The sequence below is a fragment of the Zonotrichia leucophrys genome, chromosome 3 (assembly GCF_028769735.1).
Source record: "Zonotrichia leucophrys gambelii isolate GWCS_2022_RI chromosome 3, RI_Zleu_2.0, whole genome shotgun sequence".
Taxonomy (NCBI): domain Eukaryota; kingdom Metazoa; phylum Chordata; class Aves; order Passeriformes; family Passerellidae; genus Zonotrichia; species Zonotrichia leucophrys.
In genome coordinates, this window is record NC_088172.1 from 62,645,686 (window position 1) to 62,664,129 (window position 18,444).

Here is an 18,444-nt window from a genome sequence, read left to right on the forward strand (position 1 = left end):
GCTTTCAGTGCCATTCCTTTTGAAAATGTCTGAATTAAAGGGAATGAAAAAACTAATGAACTATTGCATCTTTTTCCTGTCAGCTGCACAACATCTAGTAGATGCCATCAGCATGCTTCATGTGGAAGAACTGCATGGTCATGGCTGTTAGCCCAAAGGCTTGTAACAGCTGAGCTTTTGCTGAAGACAAACCTATCTGTAGCTTTTGGTAGCTGAGTTGCTTAAGGAAGGATAATTTGTTGTTGCACACTCAGATCACAACATGAGATTGATAACAAGACTTTGTCATCTCTCAGATATCCCTAATGAGATGTTTCTACATGTCCCCAAAACCTGTGGTTATTTACTGTTCTGAGCTAGAAAAAAGCTTTTTGAGACTCCAGATACCAGCAGCATAATAGTGGAAAGTGTCTGAGGCCACACTGACAAAGAGAACAGTTTGTTTTTAGCACAATTGCTATGGAGGAAACACACTTGTCTCCAGTTTCTCGAAACCACTTGTGTCTGGTTTCTTGCAGCAAACACATCCGGGAAGCCAGCTGTTTTTTGTTTTGTTTTGTTTTGATCCTTAAAACAAAGCAAAACTCAAGAAATATAAAGCAGCAGACAAGTTAGTTTGCAACTTGCCAGCCAAAAGTAAAGTTCTCTATTAACTATACATATAACTGGCACAATTTTCAAGAGCAATTTCCTCATTATGACTCCTGTTCACCTGAAAATAAAGCCAATTCACTGCTTACTTTTGAAAAGACTGCAAGAAGATATCTTTAGCAGTTTGGCAAATTTTAGTTGCACATTCATTCGTTTTAATAAACAAACCCATTAACACATGAAATAACTCTTGGTGGTACCATTATATCTTCCCCTAGGTGGTTCTGAGTGACTTATTTAGACCTCTGCAACTTGGATGGCTGCTGAGTCAAAGCTGAGTCAAACCAAGCCAAACCTGGTATATCCCATGCTAAGAGCCAGCAGCCAGCCACAGCACCCTATACATGAGCAATGCAATGAGAAGCAAACTGAAATCCCACAGGATTTATTGAGCCCTCTTAGCTCATAGAGCAGCTATAAGTACTATCACGCATGCAAATGTCACATTTCAGCAGAGCTCATGCATTCTGCTTTCACAACGTACAACATTTGGCCAACCATCTCTGATTCCCAAGCATGCACTAACCACTCTTTAAGGTTCTTCTTGCTTTTCAGACTGCTGACAGCTCGCTTGCACACTGAGAGAAACCACATTCCTTGTTTCAATTATCCTCCTTATTCTGCTTGATGCCACTTAGCTCTTTCCTCACCTTCCTCAATCCATGGTTTAGCTGATCTTTATCATAGCCCCATACAGTTATCTGTCTTACACGATCAAGAGTGCAACTCTGCTAAAAAAATACACATGGAACTTGATAAAGCAGAAAATTATGGCAGAATCTATATGGAACTACAGAAGAACATGGTTTTGTAAATTCTCTGGAAAACCTGTGAAATCAATAGAGCTCTTTGTTAAATGCTCTAAGACTTTCAGATGGTTGGCCTTAATTGTTAAAAATTTCATGAGCAAGGGCAGGACTGCATGCATATTACCAGACAGAGGCTGATCATGTGTCTATATGTCACTATATCCTCTTCTGGCACATTATTTTTCAAGACTAAGTTTTTCTATTTCACTTCTCCAGAATCAAAAGACACTTAAAAAAAAAGTAATGTGGAGGTGAATTTCAGGCTGGTAAAAACCTGAGTTCCCCTCTGCGAGATGAAATACATCTAAATAGTTATTAACTTGATATTTTTAATATTCACCCAGGCAGACACTTTCTGATAGAAATTTGGAAGAAATTAGTTGCTGTGAGGGTGGTGAGGCACTAGAACAGGGTGTCCAGAGAAGCTGTGATGCCGCATCCCTGGAAGTGTTTAAGGTCAGGCTGGATGGGGATTTGAGCAATCTGGTCTAGTAGGAGGTGTCCCTGCCCATGGTGGGGGAGTTGGAACTGGATGATCTTTAAGATCTCTGCCATTCTGTGACAAAATTAGCATTCTGTTATGGGACTCAGTGGAATTATTCTAGATAGGACCAAGTGCTGCCTGCACCCATCACATTTAATATAGAGAACTTCATTAAAGCTGAAAATGCTAGATGAAAATTTATTTGATTATTAAAAATTAGCTAAACTCTCATTTTAGTGGCTTAACACAATTTCTTTTTAAATTTCGAGGTTAATAAAAAATAAATCAAATGCTCCTTGTTTGAATCAACATCTCTTTGCCTGAGGACAGAAAAACATTTAAGAAGCCTCTGGCAAAAATGGGCAAGCAGAAGCAGAATGGGAACATTCACAGCAATATGTTCTGGTATGTGTAATTCTTGGATATCCTAGGGACAGCACAATAAAAGATGCAATAAAGCACACCTAAATTTAATAACAGTCACGCCTCATTCAGTGTCTACAGACCACTAACCACTGACAAAATTAAAAGGTAGATCTGATGTGGCTCTGAACTGAGCAGGTTGGACTACAGCTGCCAGGTCCCCAGCAGCTGGAATTATACCATGATTCTATGACCTGATGTTCAGGAATCATGGTGAGATGGTCTAACAAGACCACCACTTGTTAGATGGAAAAAATTCCATTACAGACAACATTACAGAGCTATGGTTTCATTTTTCTTCCAGTCACTCTTCAGAGGTACTGAAAGGAGAGGTGAGATTCCTGTAATTTTCTAGTGTCCTACTGAATAGGAGGTTTTCATATTGGAAGAATTATCTTTCTGTACTTGGAAATCTATATGTACTCCAGCTGAAGGTATAATAAGCCAGACTAGTGAAGAAAGCTGCAGTTCCAGGGCAGAAAAGGCAAAATAAAATTTTCACTTGGCCTGGCTAGCCTCTATAATAGATGGAGTGAAGAGAATAATGTTAAAAAAATGCAGTATTTTGGTGAACTAGAACATTTTTTCAGATGCAATGCAAGGCCAAATGCCAGATGATGCAGACGGAAAAGCCATAGAGTCCTTCTCTAGCAAATGGACCTGGATTCATACCATCCAAGGTGCCTCAGCTTAGCAATGTACTACATAAAGGTTAATAATACTCTGTTGCTGAAGGGGCACTCAGGTGCTTGAAGGGACTTGAGATCCCTGAGGCTTCACAGCTGAGGATGCTGGAAGAGATGGGGGATGCCATCCTTCACAAAAGGCTTCCAGAGGCCCACTCCCCCAGTGGGAATCTGAATGTTTCACTCAGGCAGGGGAAGGGTTTTGAAGAAATGAAGGGAACATTGCATCAGTCTCTAACTGCTTATGAAATGAACAGCTTCAGCAAATGAGTAAACAGCTCCCAGCTCCAAGGAGAAGGGACACAATTTACAAATTAACAAACCAAAAGCAGCCAACACCAGCCCTAGGTAGGAAGGAGCTTGGTCAGCTCATATCTCTGTCAGAAACATGAGGAACAGGGAACAGATGAGGCAGCCACAGGAGACTTTGTGTAGGCTTGCTTAGCCAAGAGACCCAAATGATATGGCAGTGACCATGAAGCCATAAAGTAAATGAGGCTCTTTTCTTTAAACTCGCTGAGTTGTAGCCCTGACCCCAAGGACTGGGAAACAAACCAACAGGAGGGTTTTTTCCTTTTCTACAGCCAGGATGAAGAGAAGCAGTCTTCACTGTCACCCAAAGGAGGCGAACAAGGTAATAAAACCATATGGTTTTGCCTTCCCCATGTTTGAATCAGATTCTCCGGAAAAAAGCTGCTATTCGGAAAGCTATTTTAGCATTGTAAAACAAAAAATGCTCGTACATGAGTGTGTGAACACATACATGAACCTGTCTGCCCATCAGCTCATACCTTAACATTATTTCCCTCCAAAAGTCCTTATGATGTTCACAGACAACATTATGCAGTTGTAGGGTTTTCCAGTTTATGATGCCCTGTTCATATATCTCTGTTGCTGCCAGCCTCCACCTTTGGCTATTTGTCCCTTTTTATCACTTACAGCTTTGTCTAGCAAGCAAGGGTGGCCAGCTCCTGGAGACCTGGACTGAACAGGATCCTCAGCCAGGTACATGTGCATTTATATGAGGCTGCCTTTTCATACAAACACAAACAATCCTGGGAAATCTGGACACAGTCCATAACCACTAGGCAGCTGGACAAATAGGTTTTTTCCACTTCTGTAGTACTGTCAGGCTCCAACACTTCTCACTGTATCATCTGTCTTTATTGAGAGCTGTTAATTATAGCTACAAAGTCTGTTGCCATACATGCACTTTCCTTTTTTAAAGCAGCTTTAAAGGTAGATGCCTTCAAGGTATTTCGACATAGATGTGGGCTGGAAAAAACAAAAGCAGAATTCCTTATCATTCCTTCTTGGGTCTTGTAGTTATTTTTGTTGCTGCTGTAAACATTGTGGAGAATCTATCTAGGACAGTCCCCATTTAATGAGTTTGTGCACTGGGGGTCAGGGTACTTGGTGTGGTGACTAAGGTAAACAACATTCTGCAAAATGGCCACCTGTGAAACCTTCTGCCATGTATGATGATTGGAGAAACAGCAAATCCATGCTCACCTCAGCTTTCTGCTTCTTCCTCTATGCAGTAAACACGATCTTATGCTCTTTTTCCAGTCCTTTTTTGTCCTTTGCCAGCCATAAAATACAGCTACTTCTACTGTCTGTGTGTGCAGGTCATGCCTGGAGGCAGGAGAGGGAGGAGGTGACCTGAGGTCCCTTCAGCCTGTCTTGATTTTGTCCCAAGGTCTCAGAGAGTGCAGAGAGGTCAGATCATCTTGGGTGGGACCAGCAGAGGCAGATTTGCTCTTGAGCTCTCCTGAGAAAAGCCCTAGCAGTGTGGGAGCTTAGCAGCTTGCTTAACTTACCAGAGGCAGTGATAATGAAATGCAGTTTAACTACTGACCAGAGAGAGCATTTGGTGCTGCAAGACACAGCATTTTTTCCCAAGCAAAAGCCATTACATAAATACATCGTTTCATAGCACATGCCCTGTCTGCAGGTAACAAGAACAATTATTTCTCCTTCTAGTCCTTGCCTCAAGCACTGTTACCTCATAGGAGGCAGATAATATAATTATTTTGAAGCATCTGTTCAAGCCACAGCAGAGGAGACAAAAGTAATGGAACAACAAGACAAAATTACAGGACATTACTTAATTCAATCATCCTTGGAATGATTTTGCAAACCAGGCTCAAGATTAAAGAATGTGGGTCTGTCCTGATCAGGCAGTAGCCAATTTTTATTCCCAATCAGCACTTCACTGAAGTCCAAAAGCCCAGAAGAGGTGATTCTGAAGAGAAGAAGGCTCTTCAGATTAAGGGAAAGCTTTTCACAGGACACAAATGTTTAGCTCTTTTCAGAACATCACAGTCTGAAAAACAAATGTGAACTCCAAGTATAATCTGTGAGGTTAAATTAGAAAGGATTGGTGTCCTAAAGAAGGACCCATGATCATTTTCTCACAAAAGCTAAAACATGAGTTCTCAGAGATAGTGTTAGCTACCTGAATAGAAGGAATTAGCAAATTAGTCAAACAGAACTTTAAAAGAAATCTCTCAAAGGTATTTCCAGGAAGTTTAGAAAGGGAGGTAAGCCTATAAATTCCACCTTATGTTCCTGGGCCCACCATGCAAGCTTACCATTGTGAGAGCTACCTCCAGAGAAGATAGGACTGGGCCCTTAATTTTGTGGCTTTCTGGCAGCCACTCACATCAAGAGCCTGATGCAGGTACCAAGCTCCACACCATGCATTTGAGGGAGGGACAAACTATCACTTCCCCATGGTCCAGGAGCAGTTTTTTAAGCTTTTCAATGGAAGGCGTTGAGAGGAGCAGTATCTCAATTCTAGTTAGGTGCCTAAATCTGGGATAGTGGAGGGCTCCCACTAGCTGCCAGTTTGACCACAGCTTTTTCTCTTTCTCCTCACCATTCCCTGCTGTTTACCTTACACACCTCACATTTGTGTTTCTGCTGTAGGTTTTGCTCTCCCTCTGACTTCTGTAGGGAAACCAGACATTCAGCTCCAAGCTGGCAGTGCTGGAATATGCAGTGTGACACCGAGAAGCCAGCTGTGTCACATTTCCTCCCTAATCCAACCCTTGGTACTGTCTTCAGAAGAGTCTTATGTGAACGTGAGGCTCCTCTAGAAAAACTCTGGAGCTGTTATTTTCTCAGGAACAGGCAGCCTGTAGAGCATATTTGTGAGATCTGGCTGAGAAAATTTTTCAGGGGGCATGAAGACCAAGAGACCATGACATTAATTTTAATCACCTAAGAACACAAGTCTGCCCAAAGAAGCAGCTGAAACCACGACTCATGCAATCACCTGGCCATGGTACAGCACAGCTGTATTATGTCAAGGCAGCAGCAAGAAGCCACCTCCAGAGCCCCTGTGGGGTGACAGCACACCAATCCCACCTCCCATGGGGACACACTTCCCTCTTCAGAAGGCAAGAAACAGCAGCTACTGCAGGTTTCATTGGGAAGTGGTAACAGAAGTTAACAGCAGCATCACCCTGAGCTCTGTGGCTTGGGCTTCAGCGGAGCTAAGCCCAAAGGGATGCTCCATGACCAAGCTAGATGCCCTACGGACAGCAGGTTGGACACTGGACACACATCCACCAGCACCACCACTACCACAAATGCCATGCTGCTCCAGCAGAAGGCTTCACTACTACTGCTGCTTGCTCTTTGTACAATTTGGCCTTGTCTTCAGCCAGGACCTCTGGCAGAAAAGTGCATATTCACTGAAAAGTGCATATTCACTGGAAACAGTCAGAGAAGTGATACAGTCAGTGCTCCATCAATAACACAACACCTCCAGCACCTCTCAGATATCTGCAGGAGAGATAAAGATGACTACAAGTATCATAAACCTCTTGTACAATATCCATATCTTTTAATTAATTATTTTGATACCAAGCACAAAGGTGACGGATGACTGTGGACATCAAACTGAGCTCTTGCTGTAGATATCAAACTGATTTAATCTGGAGTTACTCCTAACTGATCTCTGTCAAACTCGGGTAAGAATCAGATATTTTATCTTTTAATTTCAATTGTTTATTTTGTTTCTTGGTTGTTTTTTACTATTATTTTTATTTTCTCCAAGAAGCTCATGTGAACTTGAAATGTAAAGTTATTTTATTTTGAGAAGCACAAAGTAAATAGGTATTATTTTAAGGATAATGTTCTGAATTAGACAAATAGCGTTTATAAACTGAAGTTTTTTGAAAGAAAACATGCTTCATTGGATGACATTTGCTAAAAACACTTGCATTTGTCATGTCTTGATGCCTCCACAGCTTATTTATGATTCTCTTAATGCTGTCTGCTCTGGTGGCGAAGCTTCCATCTAAGTAGTAATATAAATCAGCAGGATGCCAAAAGTTAACCACACTGCAACATTTTAATGTTGCTGGGAAAGAGAAACTCACGAACACAAACCACTGAAAAATCAATAGTAAAACAGCATCCAGTCATGCCAAATGGCTCTGACCTTCTTTCCCCTTTGAGCTTGCTCATGGCCAGGGGTTTGGTGAGCAGTGGGTTCTGTGCCTGCTGCAGAAAAGGAGGGCAGTACCCATGGAGCAGTGAATTGCACTTCATGTGAGTCAGAATCAGACTAATGGACTCAGCTCCTTGTACCACTGCGGGTGATGGCTGGAGTCCCATCTTTTCCATCACAGCAGAAATACCTGTGAAACACATTTAGAAACTGGCCCACATTCTCCTGGACCTCAAGTGAAGCTATGGCACTGAAACTCTGTGGCCCCTGAAGACCCAAATCTCGATTCTGAGCCCATGGGCATATAGATCAAATGTGACTTTTGTGACCTCAATATGTTGGTACATAAAAGCGAGATCCACTATGCTCATCCTCTACCGTTGTTGCACCAGTATTTTGATTCAAAGACACAGCAATACTTCAGTGTTATCTGTAACCTTTTCTGTGTTTTCAAAGAAAAATCTTCAAATTCTGAAGGATTAGTGGCAGATAATTTGGGGGCAATATAGAGACAAAACTCTGAATATTTGAACATGTTTTAGAATATTCTGATAAAGAACATTCTAAAACATGTTCAAATATGGTTGCAGATCAGTGCAGGGGCTGCACTGTGATGATTCTTTCATTCACCCACACATCAGGTGCATTCAAGGTTTCAGAGGAGATTTAGGTTCTAGCTTCTGGTGTTTTCTTTAATCCTAAATCTTTATGAAATAAAATGTCAAGATCTAAATTATAAATAAATAAATAATCCAGTAAATCATTCTTGAAAGTCCTTTCCTTCTCAAAAAAGTCATTAGATAGGACTATACCATCAAAATAAACAAGCTTTCTGAGGTATTTTTCTACAATGTGAACAAACTCCTCTATTATTCCTCCCAGCTGGAACACAGAGGGCGAATCTTTATAAAAGGCATGTTTTCTGCCTAGGCATACACAAAGCTAAGCAATATCTTGCAGAGATTTTAATTTAATCTTTCATGTAGCCAGGGAGTTCTAATCCCTAGTGCTTTTAATTTATGTTACGTCATAAATTAATAATGTAGGTATGATGGAGGATAGCTCATCAGATTAAATGTGTCATTTTACAAAGCAGTTTGGAAGCAAAATGTATGAAGTACTCTTAAATGATGCATTAGGTGCACAAATCATTACATGTGTTATTTCTGGACTGGACAATGGTTGAAATGAATAATAATTTAGTTACAGTAATTCTATTTTAAGCTACTGAGCACTTGCACAAGAAGTAGGAGAGTGATGCTGGCATGCTCTTCCATGGCCTTCCAGAGCTCTCTGTACCACTTCCATGCATGCAGTCCTGTGCCACGATATCCTTGGGAGCCATGGGAGAAGTTCTCCCTGAGCACAACCCTGGGCACAACCCTGGCAGCGTTTGATGGAGCTGATCAGGGAGTGTAGAGCAGTTGGAAGTGAATGCATGAGTTCTGGTTTGCTGTGAAGAGTGACTCTCTCCCCACGGTGTGGACACACTGATAGTCTACTTCAGCTAAACCAGCAACTTCCTTATCATGCAATATGGTTCAATCATGAGTCCTTAACACTTCACATTGTGGCTTAATACTCAAAATCTGATAAAGACACTGAATAAACCTGCTCTAACATTCAATGTGCCGCTACAAAATTTTGGTGGCAAATTTACTACTATTATACATGCCATAAAAAGGGGAAAAAAGTCTGGTTTTCTCTCATAAACCAACTAAAAACTGGTTTATGTCCATGACAGGTATGTTCTGTGAGACTACAAAACATAAAAATTAATGTATTTACAGCATAGCATACATACTGGTATAATTCAACATGAACTTAAAAACTATAATAAACCTTTTAATCTGTGCAGAAGGGACTATACATCTATTCACCGTTACTACATTTTATGATCTCCCTTTTGTGTATTTTTCCTGGTGGTTGCTGTTCTTACATGCCCTCTGACTGTACAGGGAGGTACCTAAAGCACATGTGCTGGCTCTGGTGTGAAAGTAGTTGCCTATGTCAGCCCAGTCCTACTGAGGTGGATGGGCAGGTGTCCTGGGGGAGGTTTGCTGCCAAAAACATTAGGTACCTGTGGATTTTAGCAGCCTGTGTAGGCAAGATCTGAGAACCCCTTCCTTCTCTACTTCACTGCTAAGGTGACTGAGATATCATATTTCCACCTTTTCCCACTATTGCCTTTTAATTTATCTTGTTCCAAATTCTTGCCAGAGAGCTCAGATAAGATGTAAAATATAGATGAAAGTAAAGGATAAAAGAAGTAGAAAGTGATTATGCCAATTTCTTTGCAGTTCTAGGTCAGAATTGTCTTCTTTTAACTACCCAGAAGTCTTTGAAATATCTCCCTAATGTGTCCAACCATGCCTGGACTGCAAGCTTTCCTGAGGATGATGATGCCTCATTTGGAGCTGTCAAGTCCCTGTGCATCTCTTTATATATCTGCACACATATATAACATGGAAAAAAAGGAATAATTAGGAGGGGAGGCTGGACTGTAATGCTCAGGTTTACTGACATATACACATGTGATACCTCAGCTGTATTGGAGCAAGCAGGTGAACAGTAAATAATTTCCCAGTAACTCTTGGTGCAGCACCACCAAAAGGCCGCAGTGGAGACCGGGGACAGGCTGAGGCAGACACTGTACACACACGGCAAGGAGAAGTCCTGCCTCCTTCCTGAAGGACTGGCTCCTCCAAAACAACAGGGAGCACAAGCAAATCAGAGGGCTGCAGTGACTTGCTCCAAACCACAGAACAAATCTGCAGCAAAGCTGGGAGCCACAGCTAGATCTCCAAAAGTACACATCTTCCCCGACACCCAGAAAAACCTCTCTAAGTTAACCCTGTTCAGTCTGCTTGTCAGACACACAAACACACACACTTTATGAAGCCTGGGCAAGCCTACTGCTAATGATGTCCCCCTGCATCCCAAACAGGCTGCAGGGCTGGCACCTGCTCTTCAATTCAGCCCTCATTTAATTAATAAAAGACATGAAACTACCAGCTGTATCAATTTACTGCAGCAATGAGTACAGTGCTCTGGGTTTTTAACCCCAGGGATTTGGCAAACCACAACAGCTCACCCCAGAATTCAGCGGTATTTAAAACATTATCTGAGAGCAGCTGGGAAGAAAAATACTTAAAACCAATGAAATGAAAAGGTATTTGCTTTTAGGCTAGCATTTGTTGCTGGTTTTAGATTGAGCTGTATCTTTCTGTAACCTCCATATTCCTCTTATCTCTGTATTTGCTGTGAACAAATACAACCTAACCAAGACTAAAGCTCGGGAAACATGACACTTATGAAAATGCCTTTAGAACTTCTGGATCCTGCCCTAGAACCTGCAGTGAATGGTCATATCCATTATCTGCGGCCCCCACATTATTTAAAAGATGAAGACGCTGTAATGATGGCTACGCAGTAAAATATCTTAACCCCAGTCATCTGAGGTAGAGCATTTCCTGAGTAACCTGGTTTCTTAGATTTTTCTTGTAGTAAGTTTCCACCTTGCTGCCGCGCAGCTGGGAGCTGAGAAATGTGTACTTCTTACTGTTTACTTTTCTGAGCTACTTCATTAAAAGTCTATGAGCCCCACTGTGTAACAGAAGGGGAAAAGGTTGTTCACATCCTTCCACGTATCAGGGAAGCTCTCTGACATGGGACATCTTGATGGCTGAGTCATCCCATCTGTCCCAGGCACCTCTCAGGCCAAAATGAGCAGAGCAGAGCAGAGCTGAGGGAGTGCTCAGGGAGATGCAGTCCTTCCAGCAGCCCGAGCATCCTCAGCCTGTCCTGGAGGCACTCGGGGCACTCAGGGCTCAGGCTCTGCGGGTTTGGCTCGCTGTGAAGACAAGGTGTGCTGAAGACAAAGTGCTGCCTTTGGTTATGACTGCGCTTCCTCCCGGAAATAAACATAACAGCTCAAGTTTAACTGGGATCAGAGCTTGGCCTTTGATGTCAAGGGCGTAGTGCCAGGAAAATACTGCGGGACTTTTTACTCAGCTATTCAAGGCTCTGCTCTGGTCCTCAGCTTGGAAAAGAAAAGCTTACTTAGCTTACTCACAGACTGACACAGAAGTCAGCCATGGGTAGGGGAGAGAGATATTAATAAAAAAAAAGTGTTTGCAGAAATCTCTTGATAAGTAATTGCAGAAAATGCAGACTTTCATTACATGACTTGCATATGTTGGAAAGTATATGAGGAATAATAACAGCACCTAACACTGGACACACAATTAACTGAGACCTTTAACAAACCTGGAGAGGAAAGCAAACACGAGTTTGATGTAACTGACTGATTTGAACAAAATGTCGGTGAAATGCAGAGCAGCATGCAAGAGCCACGGGATTAAAAACAAAAGCTCCCATACCTGTATCTTTGCTTTGGAGACTGCTTTTCAGCTGACTTAAAAACATGTCCCAGATAATACAAAGGAAAGAATAAAAAGTTCCAGTTTGTTGCAAACCACGTTAGAGTGAAGGGTGCATCGAATTTCTTAAAGGTCAGTTTTGCTAGCTGGGTTGAGCCCGACCAAGAGGAGCAGACACCCAGGACCACGGCCACACCCCAGAAAATCTTCTTGAGTTGCGTCACGGAACATTTCCAGCAGCAGCGGCTCACCCTTCCACCGCCTTCCGCCCCAGCTTGCATCTGCGCTTCGGCTGGGGCCGGAGACTCCCGGGAGCGCTCATCCCCTGAGGAGAAGAAAACACATGCCTTACTAAGGAAATCCATCCTGCATTTTAGTTTTCAAACCTTAGGCCCGTCTGAAGTCAGGTGCAAAGGAACCCACCGGATCTTGCCGCGAAATGTCCTTTGTTTTTAGATCATTGCAAAGCCTCCGGTTGAACCGAGGCATAATTAGAAGGCAAATAACAATTATCGCCTCTAGATTTAGAAGCCTTGGGTAAAATGGAAGTGAAAATTACATGTTGCTTTGATGTACATAGAAAGGCTTAACACACCACCCTAACTTGTGCTGTTAGGATGTGTAAATGAATAAAAAATGTGGTATTGAGTTTGATAAAGCAGCAAAGGGAAAAACAACACTTGAAATTGTTATTGTCTCGGAAAATGCAGAAATGGCCAGTTTATGGAATATGGTGTTTCTTAAAAGAGAAGGAGGGTAACATACTTAATCTTGAAGTTAAGCAAAATTATTGCAACATAAATAGCATGATTAATACTGAATTGGATCACTAGGCACTTCAGTGATCCTTGGAAAAACAAGTCTCCTCTGGCTGTAAGCCAGATAGCAAAAACCAGATCAAACCACATGCTGCCCTGAAGTCCATCTCTGACCAGGCAAGCCTAACTTTTTTTAGTTTGAATCATGCACAAAGACTGGACTGGAGTTTTGCCCCATTATAACTAAGCCTAGCATGCTGCTGGAAAATTTTCACCTAAAAACCTTGCCCCTTCAACCCTCAAACATGAATTGTTATAGCCCTGCTATCCTACAGCTGTCAGTCGATAATGTATCCAGCTTGTGAAGGAATAAGGAAGGGTTAGCTGGTTGAGCTCCAGAGAGATCAAAACATGCTGGCAGACCTCAGGAGCAGGCCACTGCCTTCAGGGCCTTCTACCTGCCTTTCTTAAATTCACCCCAGTCAACATCTGCTGGAATTGTCAGTCACCCACACACAACACTCAGCAGGGATTTCTCTAAGAGGCTGACTGCAGTTTAGTTGGTCTATTCACCTAAAGCAGGAATTAACAGTAGTTCATACTGAAATCCAGGAATCTAAAATTTCAAAACTGAAATTCCAGAACTTACTGCCTGCATTGAAAAGTGGAAACATGTAAGTAAAGCCAGGATAATGAGAGACTGTATAATTTCCAAACATTTATAAATATTCAAGGCAGACTGAGAGGTCCACATAAAAAAAAAAAAATCCTTCCGTATCTTGGTGTGAATTCATATGTGGAATGGAAAATCTTATTTTGAGCTAACCTGAATTTGTATTTATATCACCTAATACATTATGAAAGAAAACGTTTCTTTCTATGGAAACAACTATTTAGTTATTTTCCTACAGATAAGAAATGCATGATCTGAGCTAAAAGTTCCATTAGGTTGCCTGGTAAAGCTGTATTTTATAAGAAGGAGGATTGTGGCTTCTATTTGACGACCTGATATCTAACAAGAATGTACAGCAGTAAAGATATAAACATCGAGCCTTTTTGTGTGGCTTCCAGAGATCTGATCTCTCCACTTATTTCAGCTTTCAACAGAAGATTGTGTGGGCACCCTCCTACATAACAAGAGATGCACCAGCAAGCCAATGAATTGTCCAAAGTTAATATGCCCTTGTGTTAATATTAAACACATAATGGAAAGGTTACAAGCCACCGCCAAAAGTTTGAATTGAAAAACAGACTGCCTGTGAACGCTCAGCTCATTCAAAATAATTCTAAAACATTTTCTTAATAATACATTGCTTGTAACTAATGCTTCTTGCCTCACTTGCTGCACAGACCAGTGCCAGGGTTCAGATTATACTAAACAAGAGTACACTCATTTCTTTTACCTTCACCATGTAATGAGCATTTGGCAGCGCCCTCTTTGCTGTCCACCACACAGGTCCTAGAATGATCACCAAAGTTTTCCTTTCCACTCAACATTTTCTTCTGGGCATTGTCACTGCAACACCAAACACCTCACACACCCTAACAAACTCCAGCATCCTTCTTCCCTTTGACCACTGGGTTTCCGCACACAGAAAAAATAAATTCAGGAAGCCAGCATGCCAAAGGAGAGCTTAAGAGGAGTTTGTGCCTCTGTATCAATGCAACTTCACTCAGAGTTTATGTTCTTGAAACTGCTTGGAGACGTAGACAAAAATGGTCCTCCTTCTTGAGACAGCCAGTAGGGTATCTGCAATTCACATCTTTCTGCAGTTACTCCCCAGGGAAACAGGAAACCAGGATTTAAACCACTCCCGCTGAAGATATTCAACATTAGGGAACGTGCCTAAAGCCACTAGGATATATGAGATTTTAAGATGAGTAGGTGCTCTGAATCACAACACTGGAGCTGTGTTGTTCTTTCCTAAAATGAGAATCAGTCACAACTGACTGATGCACCAGACACCCAACATCTGGTAACACAGTGCTGACAGACAGCCCAGTACAGACACTGGGGTGATGATCTTTCCCCCATGAAGGGCTGAAGCCACCTGCCAGGTCCCCACTGTGCTGTGCATGTACACAAGAGTCAGCAGTTCATCTGGACAGCTTGCAGGAACATCACTGCCTTCCACTCTGTTCCACAGCAATTGCTCCCTAAAGCTGAAGTTACTGATGTTTTCTCTGCTACACAGGCAAAATTACTTGTCCAGGTATCTTTAATTTTGTGTTAAACACACCAAAAGAAACATTTTGCTTTCACCAATAGACAATTCTGCATGTGTAACATCTAAAATGAACTTGCACCTGAAAGGTTAACTTTCTAGGGATGTTCATTCTTTTGATACATCTACAGACTGGAGGGACAAAAACCTTATCCAAGGCACAATGGAGTTCATGATGATAGGGGTAAAAATCACTGTCTGATGATTAACAGCTACAAGCTGAGATTTGTAATATCTGTCAGTATCTGTAGTACCTGTCAGTGAAACTTTATTGTGTCCTCATGATTGCTTGTGCTGCTGGAGAGTTAGATGCCAGATGAGCACAGACTTTTCCAGTGGATGCACCACTGACCTGAAGGATACCTGTGACATAATCTGCCCCCTAAAACCAGATTTTCTTTGGAGAGGGTGGACCCCTACAGATGATATACAATCATATGGTCTCATCCTCTCATTTACTGTGGAGGACTCTTGCCTGCCAGCTGTCAAACACAAAATCCAGAGCTGTATTTTGCCTTGTCTAGTCCCTGTGTCTCTCCTGGGGATATTTTCCTCACCCAAACCACAGGTGCACAGATGGGGTGACACTAAATCCACACGTGGCTGAAAAGCTTCTCTCTCTCTGTCTAACACTGCACAAGAGTCAGCTGGCAACAGAATGCACATGAATTTAAAGATAGTAAAATGTTGTCTTAGAATCAATGAGGCAGGACATTGAAGAATTTTAGTTCTGCAGACTTTTAATGGGTTTTTTCCATTGCTTCCTGCAGCAAACTGCTCTGTATGCTGCTGTATCCCTCAAAAGAACAAATTAAGATACTGAGGTAGAGGAAAAAGGCCTATCTTCCTTTCACTCATTTTGGTTTTTCATTGTCCCTCTTGCTTATGCATTTTCTTTCTCTTAAATCTCAAATGAAACCATTCCTTCTCCCTCCCTTTCAGTCCAACCTCTGCCCCATGGCATTCAGAAACAAAGGAAGGAAATAATCTCCAAAGCTACTGCCAATGCCATTAGCCTCAGAAAACAGATGTCCTTCTGTTTCTTCTATTATGGCTAAGACCCCCCTCAGGTGGCTTTGGACACCTGCAGCAAGGGCCATCCACACCCAAGCTATTTACTCCACAGACCCAGCCAAAGGCCATGAAGCAAAGGAGGCATGGAAAAGCACTAAACCTTTAAACCATTAAAGGTAACACCGTTAAATAGGCTGTCCAGGCCTCTTCTAAAGTCTAAAGTACAAGAGTCTTAAGACTCCTGTGCACAGGTAGGCAGCTATGGACTTACTGTAGGACCACACTGTACCTAAATGTGTGTATTAAAAATACAATACTGATAAAAACCAAGGGTGGCATTCATCTTCTTAGTTTGAGACATCTGCCATGCCGACTTGTGTATCTGAGACAGTGATTTACACTTTCTGCATAGTTAGTAGACAGAAAAAAGACATTTCCATAGCACGATTTATCTCCTCCTAAAGTGGATGATTAAAACGAGCCAGATGAATCACTCCCTCTGAGTGCTTGTTTCTCTCCACCAGCTCCAAACAGTCTGGGGAGACAAGCTGGAAGTAGGTGTCTCTGGTGTGGGTGTCTGAAGCTGGGTGAGATGAGTCCCACCTCTCCAGCACTGCTGTCAGGAACAGAGGGTAAAGCCACCACAGACAGCGCTGCTGGACCCAGAGCTGTGCAGTGCACAGGAACATATTTAGCTGTCATCAATGACCTGCTTTAGCAGCTGTCAGCTACTCAGCAAAGCAGGCAAGGAAGCATTACACAAGTGCTGCGTGCCCTTTCCAACCCTTCAGAGTGAGAAAGTGACCCTTACAGACTAAGGTCCTGCCTACTAGGCACCAAAACATGTACCTAATGATAATGATCAAGTCTTCCAGCTTCCCCAGGCTAGAAATGTAAAGTAGGCATATTCTTAAACAGTTCTTTAAATCAGGCTTCTGGAAAAAAATTCTGATTGAAAAGGACAACCCTCACAGGTCTTGCTGACAATCATAAATGAGACATCCTGAAGGTATTTCCATTTTGCCAGCGTGTCAAATGTTTTGTAACTGCCTGAGCAATGCGCAGAACAAGTCTGTAAAGCTTGCAAAAATGTACGCTTATCATAAAGAGGGGAGAAGGAGCTGAGGGAAGTCCTGTGAGACAGTGCCTGATCGTCAGCATGGTTAGAGCTCTAGAAATCTGTGACATGCAGAGTGAACAGGGCCAGATACTCCCAAGGCATATTCTCACAGCCTTGATGCTGTGCAACTTCTTCACCCAGTGTTTACTACATGGAGGGATCAGTGAGAGACAATTAGTGCCAACATACCTGAGAACACACACGATGGCTCCTGATGGTGGTCTCCTGGATACCCAATATTATTTGTCTCAACAGCAAACTCACAAACTGCTCAAATTTTGTTTTTATCCCCTTCCTGCCTACCAGAGTTTTTACCCTGTTCCTACCACACTAACCATGCATTATTAAGGTGTTCAAGATTTTTGAACTAAGTTGTTAAAAACCAGCTGAGGCATCATCCTGTGAAGAGAAGATGAAATACCAAATTCATTAAGTGATTTACATCTCTAATTACCACTGTAGCTGTCTAAACCTGAAATGTTGATATTTGTTCAGATCTGTTTCCCAGGCATTTTCTTCGCAGTCAGTCAGGTGAAAGAGTGAGGTCTCAGGGACCTAGTGCAGCTTTTCTTGTGCCATTGTCAGTGATGGCCTCTCCTTTCACAGGTCATCCTGGTGTCTGGTCTTGAGAAACTGTAAATATTTTATTTCTGAAGCCAGTAGTCTCCATGAATGCAACCTTCCTGCACCGTCGTAATGAGGGCACGCACAGACCAACTTCTGCATCAAGGGACATTCCCTCATTTTCCAAATTAGCTCTAGCTTTGCCAAAGTTGCTTGTAGCAGCTGTAACCTCCTCACAATCCCACTAGAGCCAACCAGATGCCAAAGAATCTGTTCGTGGGCATGCCAAAGAACCATGACTCCTAACACCCATGTGCCTCTCTTAAACCCAGACTCTGTCAGGATTCAAAGACACATTTGAGAGGTCCCATCTCTCATCTTAGGAGTCATCTCCAGGAAATATTTCCATTCTGTATTTGAAGTAGTCACTGGAACAAGGCTAGGGCCTCACTTTTTCTCTTCTGGGAAAACGATCTTTTAGGAAATTTATGCTTTCCTAATAAGTAAGGATGTTTTCTATTCTGAGCCAACCAGTTTTTTGCTGCTAGCTGGGTTCCCCCAGCCTTGGAGGGCCTGTGGACACTCTGGCAGATGGATTTCCTGCTCCTAGCAGAGGGGTGGAAGGCTGCTCTATGCACTGAGCTACTGAAGAGGGGCACACACTCCACCTCCAGTTTTTGAAGGAAAGGTTTCAGCCACTCACCTGCCAACTCAGCTTTGGAACAGAGTGGTAAGTGCTAAAGAGCGTGAGCAATAGTTAGGATGGACATCTTAGACAGCATAAAGGACAGCATTATGTGCTGGGCAGACTGGATGATTCATCCTGTAGCTCTCTGACAGTGGTCAACAAGCATATGGGCAAAGGA

General features: G+C 42.4%; 1 protein-coding gene across 2 annotated transcripts in view; it reads right to left on the bottom strand.

Annotated features, from left to right (window-relative positions):
• Nucleotides 1-18,444, bottom strand: part of SLC35F3 (solute carrier family 35 member F3) — a 162,578-nt gene that overhangs the window by 33,670 nt on the left and 110,464 nt on the right. For both annotated transcript variants that reach the window (XM_064708506.1, XM_064708507.1), the window contains one exon: nucleotides 11,898-12,222. In XM_064708506.1, the coding sequence (XP_064564576.1) occupies nucleotides 11,898-12,222 (325 nt within the window). The remainder of the gene's footprint in view (nucleotides 1-11,897; nucleotides 12,223-18,444) is intronic.